We start from the raw sequence: 20366 nt of genomic DNA on the forward strand, positions 1-20366 counted from the left end.
ATACCAGCACCCCGGCAACACATTCCTGACTGGACCATGCTTTGAAGATGGGAGGGATGGCGAGAGAGATGGAAAGAGAGAGGAAGGGAGGGATTTAATCTTCTGAGGAAAGTTCAAATGGGTATGTCAGAATACACACTCACACAAAATACGGTTTAGTCCATTTTGGCATCACTTCAGTCACCTGAGTCTTGCATCAGAGAGAGAGTCTGTACTGTAGGCCAGTTGGAGGACAGAGTGGGGCTCGGGCCTCTGGTACGGCTGTTGTTGGCTCATTTAGTTTGATATTATGGGCTTGTTTTAAAAATGAGTCTTTCAAAGGTCTCTATTCAAATTGTCAAGGCTGCAGTGGAATAAAGCCTTTAGCAAATACAATTAAACCTACTCTACTGTCCCTATTCTGGTATCCAAAACACACTCATAATCATGCATAGCCTATCACCGACTGTCCACTGGCTAGATGTTTGCGCTTGTAATGAAAGGATTGTGATTGGGTTGTATTGGACCATTGTGATGCATAACTCCTCTTTTCTCTGGATACTACTCCCGCTCCCTGGCTGATGTTAAGGTCCTCTCTGTCCTACCTGGCCACTGCTCCAGGAGCATTCCTACACATTTTTTCCCTGATATCTGGGTCATTCAAGCATCTCCCTGCCCCGTTGCCCAGACAGACCTCTCAGCACAGGTAAGACAGACAGGGGACAGACGGGGGAAGTTTTAGGTCCACAACGAAGAGGATTTGACCATGGTGTTCTGGACTGTAGTATAACAGAGCATAGTAGTCGTTATTCCTAACTAACCATCAGCACCCACTCCATTTTATTCTAGTGGTCCATTTGTTTGTTATGGGTGAATCCTGGGGTCAGTCCCACTCTGAGAAGGGGACGCATTTCTTCTGGAGCACAATGGAATGTGGTTGGCATCCTGCCAGAGAGACGACCATGTCACAGTCCTGTCTGTCTGCAGGGGGTGGAGGAGGCTCTTAGCCCCACCTCTCCTCACCTCGCTTCGCCTTTTCTGCTCCTCTCCTTCCTTGTGCCAAAGTTGCAGAGCTGCGTGTGTGTGTCATCATTCCCATTTTGTTGTGTGTATTTATTGTGTGTGCACTGTGTAGAGTAAGTGTGTGTCTTCATGCTCTGTGTGTTATCAGTCTCCCTATTTGAGACATCTATAGAGAGAGGCTCTGGTCATGGGAGACCTCAATCTTCAAATAAAATGGATTGTGATTACTGCCAGCCTCCTATCAGCCAGACCCTGTGTGTTTCCCCAAACAGGCCCTGCAGCCTGGGCAGTACATTTAACATTCTCCCCTGCAGCCTGGGCAGTACGTTTAACATTCTCCCCTGCAGCCTGGGCAGTACGTTTAACATTCTCCCCTGCAGCCTGGGCAGTACATTTAACATTCTCCCCAGACAGACACAAAGACACCGAGAGAGGAGTGCTGCAGCCTGGCACACTGCCCAGACCTTCCCCAGCCCACCACACAGGGACGGGGACAGGCTGGATAGAGTATCAGTTGAGCCCTGATGGTCTATTGATCCCCTGTCACAGCAGTTTGGAGCCTGGATTACAGTGGCGTTGTGTGAGCATGTACTGTATGTGTCTATAGCTGCACTGTTTATCGTACCTGTTCTCTAAGGAACTGCTTTGTGTCACTTTCTAGTTTCTCCTTCATCCCTCTTACTCCATCCCTCATTGGTCCTTTATTCAGGGGAGAACGACTGCCCCCTCTCATTGAAGCCACGGAGGTTTAAGGCCGACCATGGTACTTCAGTTATTGTTAGCAGAAAACGGGATCCATCCCCCATTATAGTGAATGGAAAAATGGCAATCTTCGTGTCAGTAAAATGTTTCAAAGACAGTCATGGTACCAATAATTGCTTCAAAATACACCAGATATATGTCCTTGATTCAGTTTATTTTAAAATCGGACACATAAGAAGTTGCTCTTTGAAACATTCACCATAGTACCCTCAAAGCTCATCACTTAGCTAAGAATCCTGGGACTAAACACCTCCATCTGCAACTGGATCCTGGACTTCCTGATGTGTGCCTCCAGGTGGTGAGGGTAGGTAGCAACACATATGCCACGCTGATCCTCAACACTGGAGCCCCTCAGGGGTGCGTGCTCAGTCCCCTTCTGTACTCCCTGTTCACCCACGACTGCATGGCCAGGCACGACTCCAACACCATCATTAAGTTTACAGACGACACAAAACTAGGCCTGATCACCGACAACGACGAGACATCCTATAGGGAGGAGGTTAGAGACCTGCCGGGTGGTGCCAGAATAACAACCTATCCCTCAATGTAACCAATACTAAGGAGATGATTGTGGACTACAGGAAAAGGAGGACCGAGCACGCCCCCATTCTCATCGACGGAGATGTAGTGGAGCAGGTTGGGAGCTTCAAGTTCCTTGGTGTCCACATCACCAACAAACTAGAATGGTCCAAACACTCCAAGACAGTCGTGAAGAGGACACAACAAAGCCTATTCCCCCTCAGGAATTAAAAAAGTTTGGCATGGGTCCTCAGATCCTCAAAAGGTTCTACAGCTGCAATGTCGAGAGCATCCTGACCGGTCGCATCACTGCCTGGTACGGCAACAGCTCGGCCTCCGACCGCAAGGCTCTACAGAGGGTTGTCTGTACAGCCCAGTATATCACTGGGGCAAAGATGCCTGCCATCCAGGACCTCTATACCAGGCGGTGTCAGAGGAAGGCCCTAAAAATTGTAAAAGATTCCAGCCACCCCAGTCATAGACTGTTCTCTCTACTACCACATGGCAAGCGGTCCCGACATGCCAAGTCTAGGACAAAAAGACCCCCCGCCACCCGCCAACCGTCTTTTACGCTACTGCTACTCTCTGTTTATCATATATGCATAGTCACTTTAACCATATCTACATGTACAAACTACCTCAATCACCCCGACTAATCAGTGCCTGTATATAGCCTCGCTACTGTTATAGCCTCGCTACTGTATATGCAGTTGAAGTCGGAAGTTTACATACGTTTAGGTTGGATTCATTAAAACTCATTTTCAACCACGCCACAAATGTCTTGTTAACAAACTATAGTTTTGGCAAGTTGGTTAGGACATCTACTTCATACATGACAAGTAATTTTTCCAGCAATTGTTTACAGGCAGATTATTTAATTTATAATTCACTGTATCACAATTCCAGTGGGTCAGAAGTTTACATGCACTAAGTTGATTGTGCCTTTAAACAGCTTGGAAAATTCCAGAAAATGATGGCATGGCTTTAGAAGCTTCTGTTAGGCTAATTGACATCATTTGAGTCAATTGTAGGTGTACCTGTGGATGTATTTCAAGGTCTACCTTCAACCTCAATGCCTCTTTGCTTGACATCATGGGAAAATCAATAGAAATCAGCCAAGACCTCAGACAAAAAAATTGTAGACCTCCAGTCTTGTTCATCCTTGGGAGCAATTTCCAAACGCCTGAAGGTACCACGTTCATCTGTACAAACAATAGTACGCAAGTATAATTACCATGGGACCACACAATCACAGAACAACAGCAAATGACCTTGTGAAGATGCTGGAGGATTCAGGTACAAAAGTATCTATATCCACAGTAAAACGAGTCCTATATCGACATAGCCTGAAAGGCCGCTCAGCAAGGAAGAAGCCACTGCTCCAAAACCGCCATAAAAAAAGCCGGGCTACGGTTTGCAACTGCACATGGGGACAAAGGTCATACTTATTGGAGAAATGTCCTCTGGTCTGATGAAACAAAAATATAACTGTTTGGCCATAATGTCCATCTTTATGTTTGGAGGAAAAAGGGTGAGGCTTGCAAGCCAAAGAACACCATCCCAACCGTGAAGCATAGGAGTGGCAACGTCATGTTGTGGGGGTGCATTGCTGCAGGAGGGACTGGTGCACTTCACAAAACAGATGGGAGGAAAATGGTGAATATATTGAAGCAACATCTCAAGACATCAGTCAGGAAGATAAAGCTTGGTCTCTAATGGGTCTTCTAAATAGACAATGACCCCAAGCATACTTCCAAAGTTGTGGCAAAATGGCTTAAGGACAACAAAGTCAAGGTATTGGAGTGTCCATCACAAAGCCCTGACCTCAATCATATAGAACATTTGTGGGCAGAACTGAAAAAGTGTGTGCGAGCAATGAGGCCTACAAACCTGACTCAGTTACACCAGCTCTGTCAGGAGGAATGGGCCAAAATTCACTCAACTTATTGGGTCGCTTGTGGAAAGCTACCGACACATTTGACCCAAGTTAACAATGCTACCACATACTAATTGAGTGTATGTAAACTTCTGACCCACTGGGAATGTGATGAAAGAAATAAAAGCTGAAGTAAATAATTCTCTCTACTATTATTCTGACATTTCACATCCTTAAAATAAAGTGGTGATTCTAACTGACCTAAGACGGGGCATTTTTCCTACAATTAAATGTCAGGAATTGTGTTTAAATGTATTTGCCTAAGGTGTATGTAAACTTCTGACTTGTTGTTTTTCCAATGTCTTTTTACTGTTGTTTTTATTTGATTTATTTCTTTACTTACCTATTGTTCACCTAATATATTTATTTTTTAAATATTTATTTTTAGAAATTGCACTGTTGGTTCGTAAGCATTTCACTGTAATGTGTTAACCTGTTGTTGTATTTGGCGCACGTGACAAATAAACTTTGATTTAATGCAGCCTCTAGTACCCCAGTTAGCCTTCAACTTGAGTTACTCAATGAGAGGGGACTTCCCAAACAAGCTCAAACTGCTCATGTTATGTCTCCAAATGTCCTATGTTAATTTTTTTAATCGTGATAAATAGAAATAAAGCATGTTATGTCTCCTTGAGATGCAAGTAAACTGCACCCAAAAACAATGCCACTCCGACATTGCTTGATCTAATATTTATATATTTTATAATTCCACTGTTGGAGCTAGGAACACAAGCATTTTGCTACACCAGCAATAACATTTGCTAAACATGTCTGTCATCAATCAAATTTGATTTTGATTTGATATCTTTTGGTACTTCTTTCATTAGTCCGTCGTTGATATAGTACCAATATGTATTGCATGTCAGCAATCAAGTTTTCAAAATACAGTAGCAGTCAAAGGTTTGGACACACCTACTCATTCAAGGGTTTTTCTTTTCTTTTTACTATTTTGTACATTGCAGAATAATAGTAAAGACTTTAAAACTATGAAATAACACATATGGAATCATGTAGTCATCAAAAAGGTGTTAAACAAATCAAAATAAATATTTTTGATTCTTCAAAGTTGCCACCCTTTGCCTTGATGACAGCTTTGCACACTCTTGGCATTCGCTCAACCAGCTTCACCTGGAATGCTTTTCCAACAGTCTTAAAGGAGTTCCCACATATGCTGAGCACTTGTTGGCTGCTCTTCCTTCACTCTGTGGTCCAACTCATCGCTGCAGAATGCTGTGGTAGCCATGCTGGTTAAGTGTTCCTTAGAATTCTAAATACATCCCAAACCATCACACCACCTCCTCCAAGCTTCACGGTGGGAACCACACATGCAGAGATCATCCGTTCACCTACTCTGCGTCTCACAAAGACACGGCGGTTTGAACCAAAAATCTCAAATTTGGACTCATCAGACCAAAGGACAGATTTCCACCGGTCGAATGTCCATTGCTCGTGTTTCCTGGCCCATGCAAGTCTCTTCTTCCTATTTGTGTCCTTTAGTAGGGGTTTCTTTGCAGGTTAATTGACCATGAAGGCCTGATTCACACAGTTTCCTCTGAACAGCTGATGCTGAGATGTGAAGCATTTATTTGGGCTGCAATTTCTGAGGCTGGTAATTCTAATGAATGTATCCTCTGCAGCAGAGGTAACTCTGGGTCTTCCTTTCCTGTGGCAGTCCTCATCAGAGCCAGTTTCATCATAGCGCTTGATGGTTTTTGCGAAATTTTGAAAGTTCTTGAAATGTGCCGTATTGACTGACCTTTTATATCTTAAGGTAATTATGGACTTTATTTTCTCTTTGATTGTTTGAGCTATTCTTGCCATAATATGGACTTGTTTTTTTACCAAATAACCTTATCTTCTGTATACCACCCCTACCTTGTCACAACTCAACTGATTGGCTCAAAGGCATTAAGAAGGACAGAAATTCCACAAATGAACTTTAAACAAGGCGCACCTGTTAATTGAAATGCATTCTAGGTGACTACCTCATGAAGCTGGTTGAGAGAATGCCAAGAGTGTGCAAACCTGTCAAGGCAACGGGTGGCTACTTTGAAGAATCTAAAATATACTTTGATACTTTCAAAATACAGAAATACTGCTGGTTTGATGCAAAATGCATCATACATGAAAAACATTTTGGGACCATATCAACAATGGACTAATGAAACCAATACATAAAGGGTAGAATTTTGTTTTTTTTTGGGTGGAATTTTCCTTTAACCGTCTTCATTTCACTTCAATGTGCTATTGAGTCTTCAGATAGGGTTGAATGGTGTCATGTGATCGATGGCTTTGTCCATTAATGTGCAGCCATTGCTTGTAATAGAGAAGTTGTGCCACAATATGAGACTCACAAACCTTTACACAGTCACACACATGTTGAAATATTAACACTGGAGTTGTGTAACTGTCCTCTATAGATCTGTGCGCTGTAGCCTGTGTTGGGGGAGGCTGAGGCTCACTTTGCTGCATTAAGGCTTGCTGCTTGCACATGACTGAGCAGCAGCAGCACAGTGTTTTGCAGAGGCCGATGATGCAGTACAGTGATTGGGACATTTGCAGCACTTGTCTTGCGAGCTTCTCCAGGATTAGATCAGGGAAAAGAAAAACAATATTAGATATGACCTTGATTCATTTTTCATTTATCACTACTCCATGTAGTTCTGTTCACCATACACTGTGTTCTAAGTGGATATTATTGTTTTTGTAGATGTAGAAAGATGGCGTGTGTGTGTGTGTGTATGTGTATGTGCTAAGCTATTTGGATGTTTAGTCTGGCCTATGTCAGGCTGTCGTGGGAACAGTGCTCAGTGGGCACAGCTGGCAGAAACTGTGTGTAAGCATGGGCTTATGTGACATGTTCAGTCAGTGCGGTGTGTGTGTGTACATTACTAAGGGAGTGTGTTATTGAGGGGGAGTTTGGTTGTGTGTTGGTAGGATAAGACGTGTCTGTGTGTGTGAGTATTCTGCCATTCTACAGGAAATTGATCTGTTCCTGAAGTGCATCACAGAAAGACCCACAAACAAAACAATGCAGAAGAAAAGTTCCCCCTTGCATTTCTGTTGCCCGCCATCCTCTTCTCTCTGAGCGATGCAGACAGCCCCGGTACAGATGGCAAATGCATTCTGTCAGGCAGACTTTACCCTTGTTTCTCTTCAAAGCACCCTCTCTGTGGAATGAGAACAATATCTGCCTTGTGTGGACCAGGGGTCTTTCTCCTATTCCTCTCTTTCTCTCTGTGTTAATTCACTTCAGTACTTTTAGTAGCAATATACTGTAGTAGCACTGTATGACTGACAATGTGTTACTGATTCAGGCTTGTCGTTGGCCCTACCTCCAGCTGGATTGATTAGTATATGTTTGCCAGTGTGTGTTTGTCCTCTCCTTGCCATTTCATTTTATAGCCAGCCTGTTACAGGCATTTTAGATTATGAGCTGCTTGTTGTAACACACTTCCAATGAGCTGGAACTCTATAAACAGGCTTGTTATCAACATGGTTAGAGTGGGATACATGGTTGTGTGTGGGTTTGCACGTGCGGGTAACGTGCGTGCGCAAGGGTGTATGCTGCCATGTCTTCTTTTGTTGACCTCTGTTTCATTGTCACTTCCATTTCCTGGTTATCCACAAAAACCTTGATATAGGAGACGCCCTTGTTAAACACACCCCGTCTTTACTGTCTGCTGACACACACAGATGCAAACAAAGAGAGGAAAGCATTAGTGTAAACACATTTTGAGTCTGTTCTCCTAGAAGGGACCTGCAATATGACTCAAATGAGCATGAAAGTGCTCGTCCTTGGACCCTGACACCGTCCAGTACCTCCAAGGTCTGATGGTGCCCCAACCACTCCGCCAGCACCCTGGGAGGCGTGCCAGTGTGATGTCTTCAGCTATTTCTCAGCACACATTGTTTAGCATTTCATTGCTGCAGCCAAGAGAAACCTCAGTGTCAGGATGACTTTCTTCTGTATCAAAATGGACTGACATCTTTGTTCACACAGCTGCACAAAGAAATGAGGTGATGCTCTGAAATAAACTGCTAGAAGAATAATTTCAATTCGGGAGCCTGTTTTGTTTGGTTTTATAATCTGAAATCTGTATATTTCCTCTGTCCTGTCTCTTCTTTTCTCTCCTCTCTTCCCTCATTCACTCTCTTCCCCCATTATTCAATTTTCTTAATTGTGAGCATTAGAGCTTGTGACTATTTCATTTAGAGCCCGATACCGATTCAGATTTTTTGGGGGACAAAACTTTACGATATATCTGCCGATACACTGTTTTACGCCGGGGAAATTCAAGTGTAATTATTCCACACTGAATTCTTATAAATTGCCATCCAAAACAGCAATTGTCCAACAAATATGTTTGAAATGTTTTTAAAAAATTACATTGTGAAATGAATCACATCAAGCGTTCAGATAAGCATGAGATTCCCATTTTTCATCCTATTTATTAGTGGAATTATAGGCTGATACCGATATAGAGGTAAAAGGCCAATATCAGCTGACAATATCAGTCGGGCTCCAATTTCATTTATTGCTCTCCCTTGAAAATGTCATAATTTTTCTGAAGATGAGGCTTGCAAAAATATCCAACTTCATCAGCCCTGCGTCACAATGAAGCACCTCCCCTCCTCTGTGTTCTCTTTTATTGTGTAACGTTTAAATGTGTCCCCCTCAGTGTGAAGAGGCCTGTAGGGATGAGTAGCATCCTGAACCGCCTCGGGGGGAAGAAACAGAAGATGAGCACGTTAGAGAAGTCTAAGATGGACTGGAACGCCTTCAAAGACGAGGAAGGCATCGGGGACGAGCTGGCCATCCACAACCGCGGCAAAGAGGGGTGAGTCTCTCTCTAATAGTACCAGCGATGCCATACAATGTACTGCAATACCATTCCACCAGTTCAACAGGCTGGTAAACTGATAGTTCAGTTAAAAAGTATTTTGCCTCTACCCACCAGCCTTATCCTGATGGACTGGTCCTATATAATATCTACTGTCCAGTACTAATGTCCAGTACTAATCCTGAGGTACAGAACACATCTGTGTCACATACCAGTGGCCTTTATCTGTTGTGATGGATCAGCTAGTCCGAAACACCCGAACACAGGCGGGAGGCATGAAATGAACAGACCTGAGGCAGTGGTTGTGGTTCCTTTTCTTTTGTATAGTCACTAAACAGGTTTTCTTTTCGCCAGACAAAATAATTCCAGTACAAGGTAGCGTCCAACAGCGTAAAAATAATACACATAAACTAACCAGGTGACCAAAAGGCCATGGCCAAAAATGGAACACGAAACAACAAACGGCTCCCCTTGTCTTTAGTCTATCATCTACACATCATATTTACAGGGCGAACGTTTCCCTCTATCAATAGCCTGCCTTGTTTAACATAGAGCCGAGGTGCATCAGATGAAGAAGCTTTCTCTGAGGTAGGAAAGTCCAACGTTCTCACAGGTCCCGGTGTCTGCTCCTAATCCACTTCGAGCTCATCTCCTGGCACACCTATATAGAGGGAGACACCTAGCCAATCAGTGGGCCCAGGTATGTACTAATTGGCTTTAAACTGAGTACCGATCCCCTGAGGAGGGTGCTGTCGAGTCGTCTTCTTCCGGCTGGTCACTAAATCCTCACACTATCTACAGTGGTCATCAGCAGGTTGGACTGTGGATAGTCATGAAGAGAATCCCCTATAGACACGAGCTTTGTGATCGACAGCTTGTACCTTGCTGAGCTCTGCAGCAGTCCAGCCTTATTAAGATGCCTAAATGAGTCATGCCTATAAATTGGCAATTGTAAGCATTTAATTGTGTTTGGTAAAAATGATAGACCTTTTTTATGCAAATTTATCAGGAAGTAACTTGATGCCTGCTGTGCCTAAGTGATATAAAGTTGTTTAACGGTAATATTATAAAAATCCTGCTTTTAAACCATTATACTGTGATTTACTTTAATCTCATATTAATATTGTCTGTCTATGACAAGCAGAACGTTTTTGATTAAAATCTATGTATTATTTTATATTAATGTCTAGAAATCAATCTTTGAATTTGCTACCTTGATGAAATCACTCTCCTGCTCCGCTACGATGTAACAATTGCAGGGATGCCAAGATTTAATGGACAGTCGGAAGAGCGAATTAAATGGTAGGAAGGACATCCCAGCTTCAAGTGGTTTCAGATTTCACATCCTACATCACACAGGCTCAGAAAATATAGTGTGGTTGCAGTCCAAAAACGTTATTTTTACGTCCTCCGCACTCGTGCTAGCCACTTTGCCTTGCGGGAATCCTTGTCGAAACTAGATGCAGTTTGTCTTAAGTGGAGGTCCAATTCACTAACGTTGCCCCCTCGATTTAGCAAGGGAATGATCACTTGTGGGGTTGATATGACAATTCAATGCAAACTGTGGTCACGTGTCATACTCCGGTGGCCGGAAAGTGTCAAATGGAATCAACACGGCTGCATTTTCCGCATGTCAGACAAATTATGAATTTTGTAAGCTAGCTTACTAAAACAAATGTATAGATGACATTAGTCGTGTAGTGAGGACCCTATAAAACATAGCTATCTTCATAAACATATTGGAATAAATTACCAAACTATAAAACTAGTTAGCCAGCTATGGGTAACTGTAGCTAGCTAGCTAACTGACAGAAGTGTTAGCTAACTACATTAGCTTGCTAGGTACATTCATACCTTTAGGTTGGTTGTTTTTTGAGCTCAATTTCAAGATTTCAACCAAGGACATTGGCTCTCCGATATGACAATGTAAAACGTCATTCTAGGGCTGTTTAGGGCCACGGTCTGTCTACTTTGAATTTGGACTGCAGCCTCTGTATCCGTGGGAACCAGGGCTATCGCTCAATTCAAGCCATTTTGATCTACAGTGTCCACAGATCGATATAAGCGAAAATGACGTTCGGAATCTGTACCAGAACCACGCAGGTCCCCAAAACAGGGGACTTTACATCTAAGAGGTTTAACAAAAGAATGGTCAAAATATCTCCTCCAGGAGGCGAACCCGCAATGTTATGACCCACAGCTGGGAACTCTAACCATTACACTAGGAACTTAACACCTTGCCTTCGACAGACCATTCACATTTTTTGGAAGCGTTCATTCCAAAATGATTGTGTTACATCACTCAGTAGTGATTCCACATGTATTTCTCTTGCTTGGTTAAAACAGTTGATTTAACCTCTAGCGTCGAGCAATCCCGTATCCGGGAGCGTAATCATAGCCTCAAGCTCATTACCATAACGCAATGTTTCCTATTCATGAAAATCACAAATGAAATGAAATAAATATATTGAAACACAAGCTTAGCCTTTTGTTAACAACACTGTCATCTAAGATTTTCAAAATATGCTTTAACCAAAGCTACACAAGAATTTGTGTAAGATTATTGATAGCCTAGCATTCAGCAGGCAACATTTTCACAAAAACAAGAAAAGCATTCAAAAAAAAATATTTACCTTTGAAGAACTTCGGATGTTTTCAATGACGAGACTCTCAGTTAGATAGCAAATGTTCATTTTTTCCAAAAAGATTATTTGTGTAAGAGAAATAGTTCCGTTTTGTTCATCACGTTTGGCTAAGAAAAAACCCCGAAAATGCAGTCAACACAACACCGAACTTTTTTCCAAATTAGCACCATAATATCGACAGAAACATGGCAAACGTTGTTTAGAATGAATCCTCAAGGTGTTTTTCACAATTCTATTGGATGAAAAATCATTCCTGGCAGTCGGTTTCTCATCCGAGGCAAACGGAAAAATACTGCAGCTGGAGATTACTCAATAATTGCGACAGAGGACACCAAGCGACCACCTGGTAGATGTAGTATCTTATGGTCAATCTTCCAATGATATGCCTACAAATACGTCACAATGCTGCAGACACCTTGGGGAAAACGTGGAAAAGGTAAGCTGACTCCGAGCTCCTCCACAGCCGTATAAGGAGTCATTGCCATGAGGCAGTTTCAAAAAATGCGGCACTTCCTGATTGTATTTTTATCTGGGTTTTTTCTGTAACATCAGTTCTGTGGTATTCACAGACAATATCTTTGCAGTTTTGGAAACGTCAGTGTTTTCTTTCCAAAGCTGTCAATTATATGCATAGTCGAGCATCTTTTCGTGACAAAATATCTTGTTTAAAACAGGAACGTTTTTCATCCAAAAATTAAAATAGCGCCCCCTATATCCAAGAAGTTCAAGTAGTTAACAAAATGCTTGCTAACTTGGTTTTCTTTTGACCTCGCACTGACCTGATCGTATAGCATTTCGTATTATTCTGTATGTAAATCCGTGACATTCCATTTATACTGAACAAAAATATAAATACAACATGCAACAATTTCAAAGATTTTACTGAGTTACAGTTAATAGAAATCAGTCAATTGAAATAAATTCATTAGGCCCTAATCTATGCTGTTCACATGATTGTGCAGGAGTGAAGCCATGGGCCCACCCACTTGGCAGCCTGGCCCAGCCAATCAGAATACATTTTTCACCACAAAAGGGCTTTATTACAGACAGAAATACACCTCAGTTTTAATTTTAAATATATATATTTATATATATTTTTGTATTTTACCTCCTTTTCTCCCCAATTTCGATCTTGTCTCATCGTTGCAACTCCCCAACAGGCTTGGGAGAGGTGAAGGTCGAGTCATGTGTCCTCTGAAACATGACCCGCCAAACCGCGCTCGTTAACTTTTTATGGCTGCAGGGGCAGTATTGAGTAGCTTGGATGAAAAGGTGCCCATTGTAAACGGCCAGCTCCTCAGTCTCAGTTGCTAACATATGCATATTAGTATTGGATAGAAAACACTCTAAAGTTTCCAAAACTGTCAAAATATTGTCTGTGAGTATAACAGAACTGATATTGCAGGCGAAACCCTGAGGAAAATCAAAACAGGAAGTGGCTTCTATTTTGAAAACTCCATGTTCCATAGCCTCCCTTTGCTGGATTTAAAGGGATATGAACCAGATTCCTTTTCCTATCGCTTCCTCAAGGTGTCAAGTCTTCAGACATAGTTTCAGGCTTTTATTTTGAAAAATGAGCCAGAACGATAACATCGTGTCAAGTGGTCAAATGAGTTTGGACAACCATTGTTTTCCCCTCTCCTACTGTGAAAGACATTTGTGGTTGATATATTATCGATTATATATTTTAAAAACAACCTGAGGATTGATTATAAAAAACATGTTTCTGTGGACATTATGGAAACTATTTGGAATTTTTGTCTGTGTTGTCGTGACCGCTCTTTCCTGTTGATTTCTGAACATAATGCGACAAACATACGGAGGTATTTTGGATATAAAAATAATCTTTATGGAACAAACGGAACATTTGTTGTGTAACTGGGAGTCTCGTCAGTGAAAACATCCGATCATCAAAGGTAAACGATTAATTTGGTTGCTTTTCGTGACCAAGCTTCCTGATGCTAAGTGTACTTAATGTTTTGTCGTGCGATCGATAAACTTACACAAACCTTTGGATTGCTTTCGCTGAAAAGCACAATTTCAAAATCTGACATGACAGGTGGATTAACAAAAGGCTAAGCTGTGTTTTCCTATATTGCACTTGTGATTTCATTAATATAAATATTTGTAGTAATATTTATTGAATGTAGCGCTAGGCTATTCAGCGGTTGTTGATGACACAAGTTAACACCTGCAGGCTTAACCCGGAAGCCAGCCGCACCCTGTTCAACTGACAACTGAAGTCACCCAGCCCGCCAGAGCGTGATGAGCCAATTAAAGGCCCCCCCCCCCGCCTAACCTGGACGACGCTGGGCCAATTGTGCGCCGCCCTATGGGATTCCCGGTCAAGGCCGGTTGTGACACAGCCTGAGGTCGAACCCAGGTCTGTAGTGATGCGATGCAGTGCCTTAAACCGCCGCGTCACTCACGAAGCCAGAGAAATTAACATTCAGTTCTCTGGCAGCAGCTCTGGTGGACATTCCTGCAGTCAGCGTGCCATTTGCACGCTCCCTCAACTTGAGACACATGGGACCAACACTTTACATGTTGCGTTTATGTTGTCCTTCAGTATAGTATATGTTATGTTTCGTATGGTATGTATTAATTTGTGGATGGCCATCATCTATTTCACATTATATGTTACGAATTGGAATTTGTATATATTACGAATTTCAATTTGTACGATACGTTATGAATTTCCATGTCATTTTAGGTGAAAATTGGGGGGAAATGGGGCAGATCCTTAAGAGCTTTTAAGTAATCTACTGTCTTATGTAACCATACCAAACGTAACATATCATACTAATTTCAGTGTCCCAGCTTTACATGAGACCAGGATGGCACACAGAATGTTCGGCAAGCAGTGATTCTGAGTAGGATTGCAAAGGGTCGGAAATATTCCAGGAATTTTCCAGAAGTTAGGCCCTGGAATTTGGGGAATTTTGCTTAAAATCATAAGGCAATTCTTGGTCTTGTGGCATATTTTGGTTAAACTATCCATAATTCAATGGAATTGCAACCCTTAGTGCATTCTTCCATCACATGTACAGCTGTTTCTCAAGATATTGCACACTATGAGATGCTATTGAGCCCACACTACTACACTGTCTGAGGCAAGGACTACAAGTTTTGATTACAATACTGGGTGGGGTGAATATATTTTATATGACGTAGATGATATTTTTGTTCACTAGTAAATCGTAGCCTACAGCAAAGTGTGTTTAAATAATTTATAAATTGTTAACCATTTTTGTAGTTATTTTTTGCTAACATGTAGATTTTAGCTTCCTTTGAGCCTGCTAACTGAGGAGTGTTAATTCACCTGTTTCCATACATGTTTAATTCTAAATATTCATCTTACAAAGGAGTTGTTTAATCTAACTGTTTAACCACTTATCTGGAATTGGATTTGTTTTTTTTTGTCATTTTTTTTCTAATCTTTACAGGAAAATGCCACGGGCGCTATCTGATATGTGGAGACATTTCACTGCAGCTAATGTAGAAGGAAACCCTGTGTACATTTGCAAATACTGTGCCAAATCATATGTGAAGAAGAATGCAACAAAGATGCCGAATCATCTGGCCAAGTGCATAAAGTTCCCTCAGCGCTCACATCAAGCAACCTCTGACAAAAGTCCCTATACTTCTATTCGAGGTGAAAATGATGAGTCGGACACCTTATCGATAGCAAAAGCTCATGGTCCTCCTGGAATCAGAAGTTTTTTTGACTCAATGGAGGAACGTAGTCAGAGAAATGCTGATGAATGTCTTGCTCGAGCTATGTATGCAACTGGTTCACCTCTGATGCTCACAGGCAATGTGTATTGGAAAAGATTTCTGAATGTTCTTCGCCCAGCATACACCCCTCCAACCAGACATGCTTTATCTACTCATTTGCTGGATGCAGAGTTCAAGTGAAGGTCAAGCAAATCATAGAGAAAGCAGCCTGTATTGCAATCATCTCTGATAGGTGGTCAAATGATTGTGGGCAAGGAATAATTAACTACATCTCCACCCCTCAACCAGTATTCTACAAGAGCACAGACACACCGGTCTCTACATTGCAGATGAGCTGAAGGCAGTTGTAGTGGCTTCCTTTCGTCTTTACCATAGCCACTGCCCAAGCCTGAAGCGGGGTTGTTTGGTACGCATACAGTCCACACTCAAGGTTTCCAAACGGCCAAACATTCCATGACATCCAGGGATATGGTGCAACAAAAATGTTTATTCTTCTTATATCTAACAAATAAATTATTCTCCAATCAACTTAAAGCAGAGAATACTTGATATGGAAAATACATATTATGACCTGTCTGTATGTCTGTATGTTTGTTTGTATGGTCAAAAAACTATACCGCTCCCGCATCTAGCAAGGACTCCCTCTCCCGAAGGCCCAACTTCCTGCCTTTATCCTAACACACTTACCACAATACAATGGATAGGCAAGAGAGGGGGGACAAAAACTGAGTTACACAAACAACAAATGAATATATCTCGAATCAGGTAAATATAAATCATAATGGTACGTACCTAATATTTCATCATTTACATTAATATTTAATATATTTACACAAATATACATGGAGCTCCATATGTTCAGTCTTTTACGCAAATATGTCCAAATCGGCTCTAACATACCGGCCCCTAATTGTTGACTGCCTGAATGCACAACAATTACTTAATATTCAGACATAGAGCCAATACACAAAACATTCTATACCAGAGCACTATTACAGTTCATAGCTATATACAAATATACAAGGTGCCATATAGAAAAATAGTCCATACATCTCAGTCTGAGTTGAAGTGTAAAGGTGTTCAACTTCCAAAAATGTCAAGAGTTTGACGTCCAAAAATGTATGACATCAAAGAATGTAAGAGTTCAACATCAACGAATCAGGGGTGCACGTGATTCTAAGATGGAGCACTGTGTGTGTGTGTGTGTTTCACTCAGTCGCCTCAAGGAGCAGACAGAGTTTATTGATAGGTCTCTGTAAGATATTGGTCTTAGTCTTAACCATGACGCTCCGGACAAGACCTTTGGCCCCTGGCAAGGCCTCCACCACACGCCCCATTAGCCAGGAGTTCCTTGGGGCGGTGTCATCGACGATGACCACGAGGTCACCAGGACTGAAGTTTCTCTTAGTTTTGTTCCACTTGTTCCGCTCCTGCATAAGTGGAAGATACACCCTGATCCATCTCTTCCAGAAGAGGTCAGTGATATATTGTACTTGCTTCCATCTCCTTCGTGTGTATAGGTCGCTTCTCTGGAATAGTCCTGGTGGCAGGACTGGCTTAGCTTTCAGATGAAGCAGATGGTTCGGAGTCAGGGGTTCTAGATCATTAGGGTCATTTGTTACAGTAGTGATTGGTCTGTCGTTCATAATCGCCTCAACTTCACACAAGGCGGTCTGCAAAGCCTCATCATCCAGTACTTGCTCTTTAAGGACTGAATAGAGGATCTTTTTCACCAGTCGGATCAACCTCTCCCATACCCCCCCATGGTGGGCTCCAGAGGGAGGGTTGAATGACCATGTCACTCCTTCCTTCAGTAATTCATTTTGAATCTTGCTGTGATCTAGCTCTTTCATAGCTTCCCCTAGCTCTCTGTGTGTTCCAACAAAGTTGGTGCCATTGTCTGTTCTGATACTTGTTACTGGGCCCCTTCGACAGATAAACCTGCGCAGGGCATTGATGCAGGAATCAGTATCCAGATAACTAGCAACTTCTAGATGGACAGCTCGACTCACAAGGCAAGTAAAGATCACACCGTACAGCTTCACATGAACACGGCCTCGCTTCACCTCTATGGGGCCGAAGTAATCTATGCCCACATGGGTGAAAGGCGGCAAATCAGGTGACACCCGATCTTGTGGAAGGTCGGCCATCTTCTGTTCTCCAGCTCTAGCTTGCATCCGCCTGCAAAAGACACAGCTCTTAAGGATCTTCCTTGCTAAAGAGTTGGCACAGGGTATCCAATATCGCTGGCGAAGTCTAGAAAGCATGTGACCTCTCCCAGAGTGGCCAACCTGCTCATGGATATGGAGTAAGATCAGTCTAGAGATGTAGGAGTCTTTTGGAAGGATCATAGGATTCTTTAGTTCCGTAGGCATAGCAGCTTTGCTTAACCTTCCTCCTACTCTCAGAATGCCATTGTCAACAATTGGATCAAGCTTACAGATTGAGCCACTTCTCTTGGCACATTGTTTTCCTTTCACAACTAGTGCAATTTCTTGTTTAAAGTGCTGTCGTTGTTCAAATCGGATGATGACTTTTTCTGCTTCATCTAGGTCATCCACAGACAGACTTTCTTTTCCAAACGTCAGTTTGAACTTGTCAATTTGTTCCTTCAGTGAATTTGTCAGACTCTGATCTGGATCAGTTTGAGAGAGAATTTTCTTTTTCTGGCTTAACTGTAGAAGACGTTTCTTCAGTTTCAGCATCCAGGCAACTGCTTTCTTCAAGCTGTTCCATGTTGAATAGTACTCAATCAGTTTGCTGGTTGGACTCTTTTCTTCCACACTTGTACTGTTTACGATTACGTCTTCCCTCACCTCTGGGTCATCCGGAGGGATGGAGTTAAGCTCCTCGGGGACTTTCGGCCATTGAGTTTCTGGTTTCTCCAGGAATTCTGGTCCATTGTGCCATCTCTTTGAGTTCAGGAACATTTCAACATGTAATCCTCTTGAGGCATCATCGGCTGGGTTGTGTTTGGAGTTCAAATACCTCCACTGTTTTGCTTTCGATAGGTCACGGATCATAGCAACCCTATTAGCCACAAAGGTATGGAATCTCTTGGTATCATTGCGGATGTATTTTAGCACAGACTGGCTGTCCGTCCAAAACGTTGACTCCTCAAGTTCAATCTGGAGCTCCAACCTTAACATCCTGTCCACTCGCACTGCCAATGTTGCTGCAGCAAGTTCCAGTCTGGGGATTGTCATCTGCTTGAGTGGAGTCACCCTTGATTTCCCCAGAATGAATGCAATGTGAACCTTTTCCATACCGTTTGTGAACCTAAGGTAGCTTGCCGTGCCATAACCTTGTTCACTTGCATCACCGAAGTGATGCAGCTGTGCCGTCATGACTTGACCAAAGTTCTCAGGCTTCATACACCTGTCTATCTGGAATCTGGAGAGCTGGTCCAGCTCTGAGAGCCATTTCTGCCATGAAATAGAGTGTTCTTCAGGGATGACTTCGTCCCATCCACACTTTAGCTTGCAGAGCACTTGAAGAATTTGCTTTGCCTTTAATACAAATGGGGCGAGGAAACCTAATGGATCATAAATAGAGCTGACAGTTGAGAGAATACCTCTTCTTGTAAGGGGTCTGTTCTTGACAGTGACCCGGAAGGTAAATGCATCTCTTTCAATGTTCCATCGGATTCCAAGTGCTCTTTCAACAGGCAGCTTTTCTCTGTCCAGGTCCAATTCCTTAATCTGCTTGGCTTTGTGTTCATCAGGGATAGAAGCCAGCACAGTGCGGCTGTTGCTGACCCACTTGGTCAATTTGAACCCACCCTGAGAGCACACAACCCTGAGGTTTTTTGTGAGGGCTATGGCTTGTTCTTCTGTGGCCACTGACTTGAGGCAGTCATCAACATAGAAGTTGGACTTGACTGTTTGAATCACCTCTTCATTGTACCTCTCACAGTTGTCTTCTGCAGTCTTTCGCAGTGCAAAGTTTGCACAACTTGGAGAGGATATAGCACCGAAAAGATGAACCTTCATTCTGTACTCCTCCAATCTTTTGTTAGTATCACCGTCCGGCCACCATAGGAATCGCAGGAAGTCTAAGTAATCTTCATGGACAAGAGATGTACCTTTATAGGATGATGAACAGTCAAACACTACTCGTATCGTTCCTTTGCGCTTATGGTGAACGCCGTGGTGTGGTATGTACCATACCTTGCCTTTCTCTCTGAGGAGCTGTTCTTGTGGTACCTTCTCGGCGTAACCTTTTGTTATCATCTCTTCCATGAAGCCTTTGTACTCTGCAGCGTAACCTTTGTCCTTCTTGAACTTCCTGATAATATTTAGAGCCCGCTGCTTTGCCATGTCACAATTGTTTGGCAGGACTACATCTTTTTTTGCGAAAGGGCAACGGTAAGTAGTAGTGATGGTCTTTGAGGGTTATGGAGCTTGATACGATCTCCATAAACCTACGATCCTCAGCTGACATCTCACTTTTCTCTTCATACCCTCTCTCAGGGAAGTCATGGTTGTACTGATTTACAAGAAGAACCCCCAGGTCGGCCATTGAGATACGATTGGCCATCACCGTAGGATGCCCAGATTCTTCTGCCATGGTACAATTGTTAAGAGGACCGTTCATCACCCATCCAAAGAGGGTTTTCACTGCATACGGTCCGTTGCCTTGACTATTTATGATTTTCCAGGGTTCCATTGCCTTTGGAGCATTTACGCCAATCAGGAGTTCGACGTCGGCGTCAATTTCCTTCAACTGAACCTCTTTCAGGTATGGCCACCTTTTGAGATCTTTCTGAGTGGGAATATTTTCTCTTGTCACTGGGATCTTATTTTGGGTGTAGACCTTTGGTAATGCAAGAAATGTGTCACCTTCCACATTGCCAATCTCTAATCCAGATATCTCAAAGCTCTTGGTAGGACTCTCCTGCCCCATTGTGCGTAGCAGAAT

At 42.6% G+C, this 20366-nt stretch overlaps 1 protein-coding gene across 2 annotated transcripts in view; it reads left to right on the top strand.

Moving 5' to 3' along the window:
* LOC135509392 (craniofacial development protein 1-like) overlaps positions 1-20366 on the top strand; it is a 54685-nt gene that overhangs the window by 18606 nt on the left and 15713 nt on the right. The window contains exons 6-7 of one of the 2 annotated variants that reach the window (XM_064930020.1): positions 8902-9060; positions 15155-16486. In XM_064930020.1, coding sequence (XP_064786092.1) covers positions 8902-9060; positions 15155-15626 — 631 coding nt within the window. In that variant the 3' untranslated portion in view covers positions 15627-16486. Of the gene's footprint in view, positions 1-8901; positions 9061-15154; positions 16487-20366 lie in introns of those variants that run through there. The other variant, XM_064930021.1, reaches the window with a different exon arrangement.

The sequence above is a fragment of the Oncorhynchus masou genome, chromosome 22, assembly GCF_036934945.1.
Source record: "Oncorhynchus masou masou isolate Uvic2021 chromosome 22, UVic_Omas_1.1, whole genome shotgun sequence".
Taxonomy (NCBI): domain Eukaryota; kingdom Metazoa; phylum Chordata; class Actinopteri; order Salmoniformes; family Salmonidae; genus Oncorhynchus; species Oncorhynchus masou.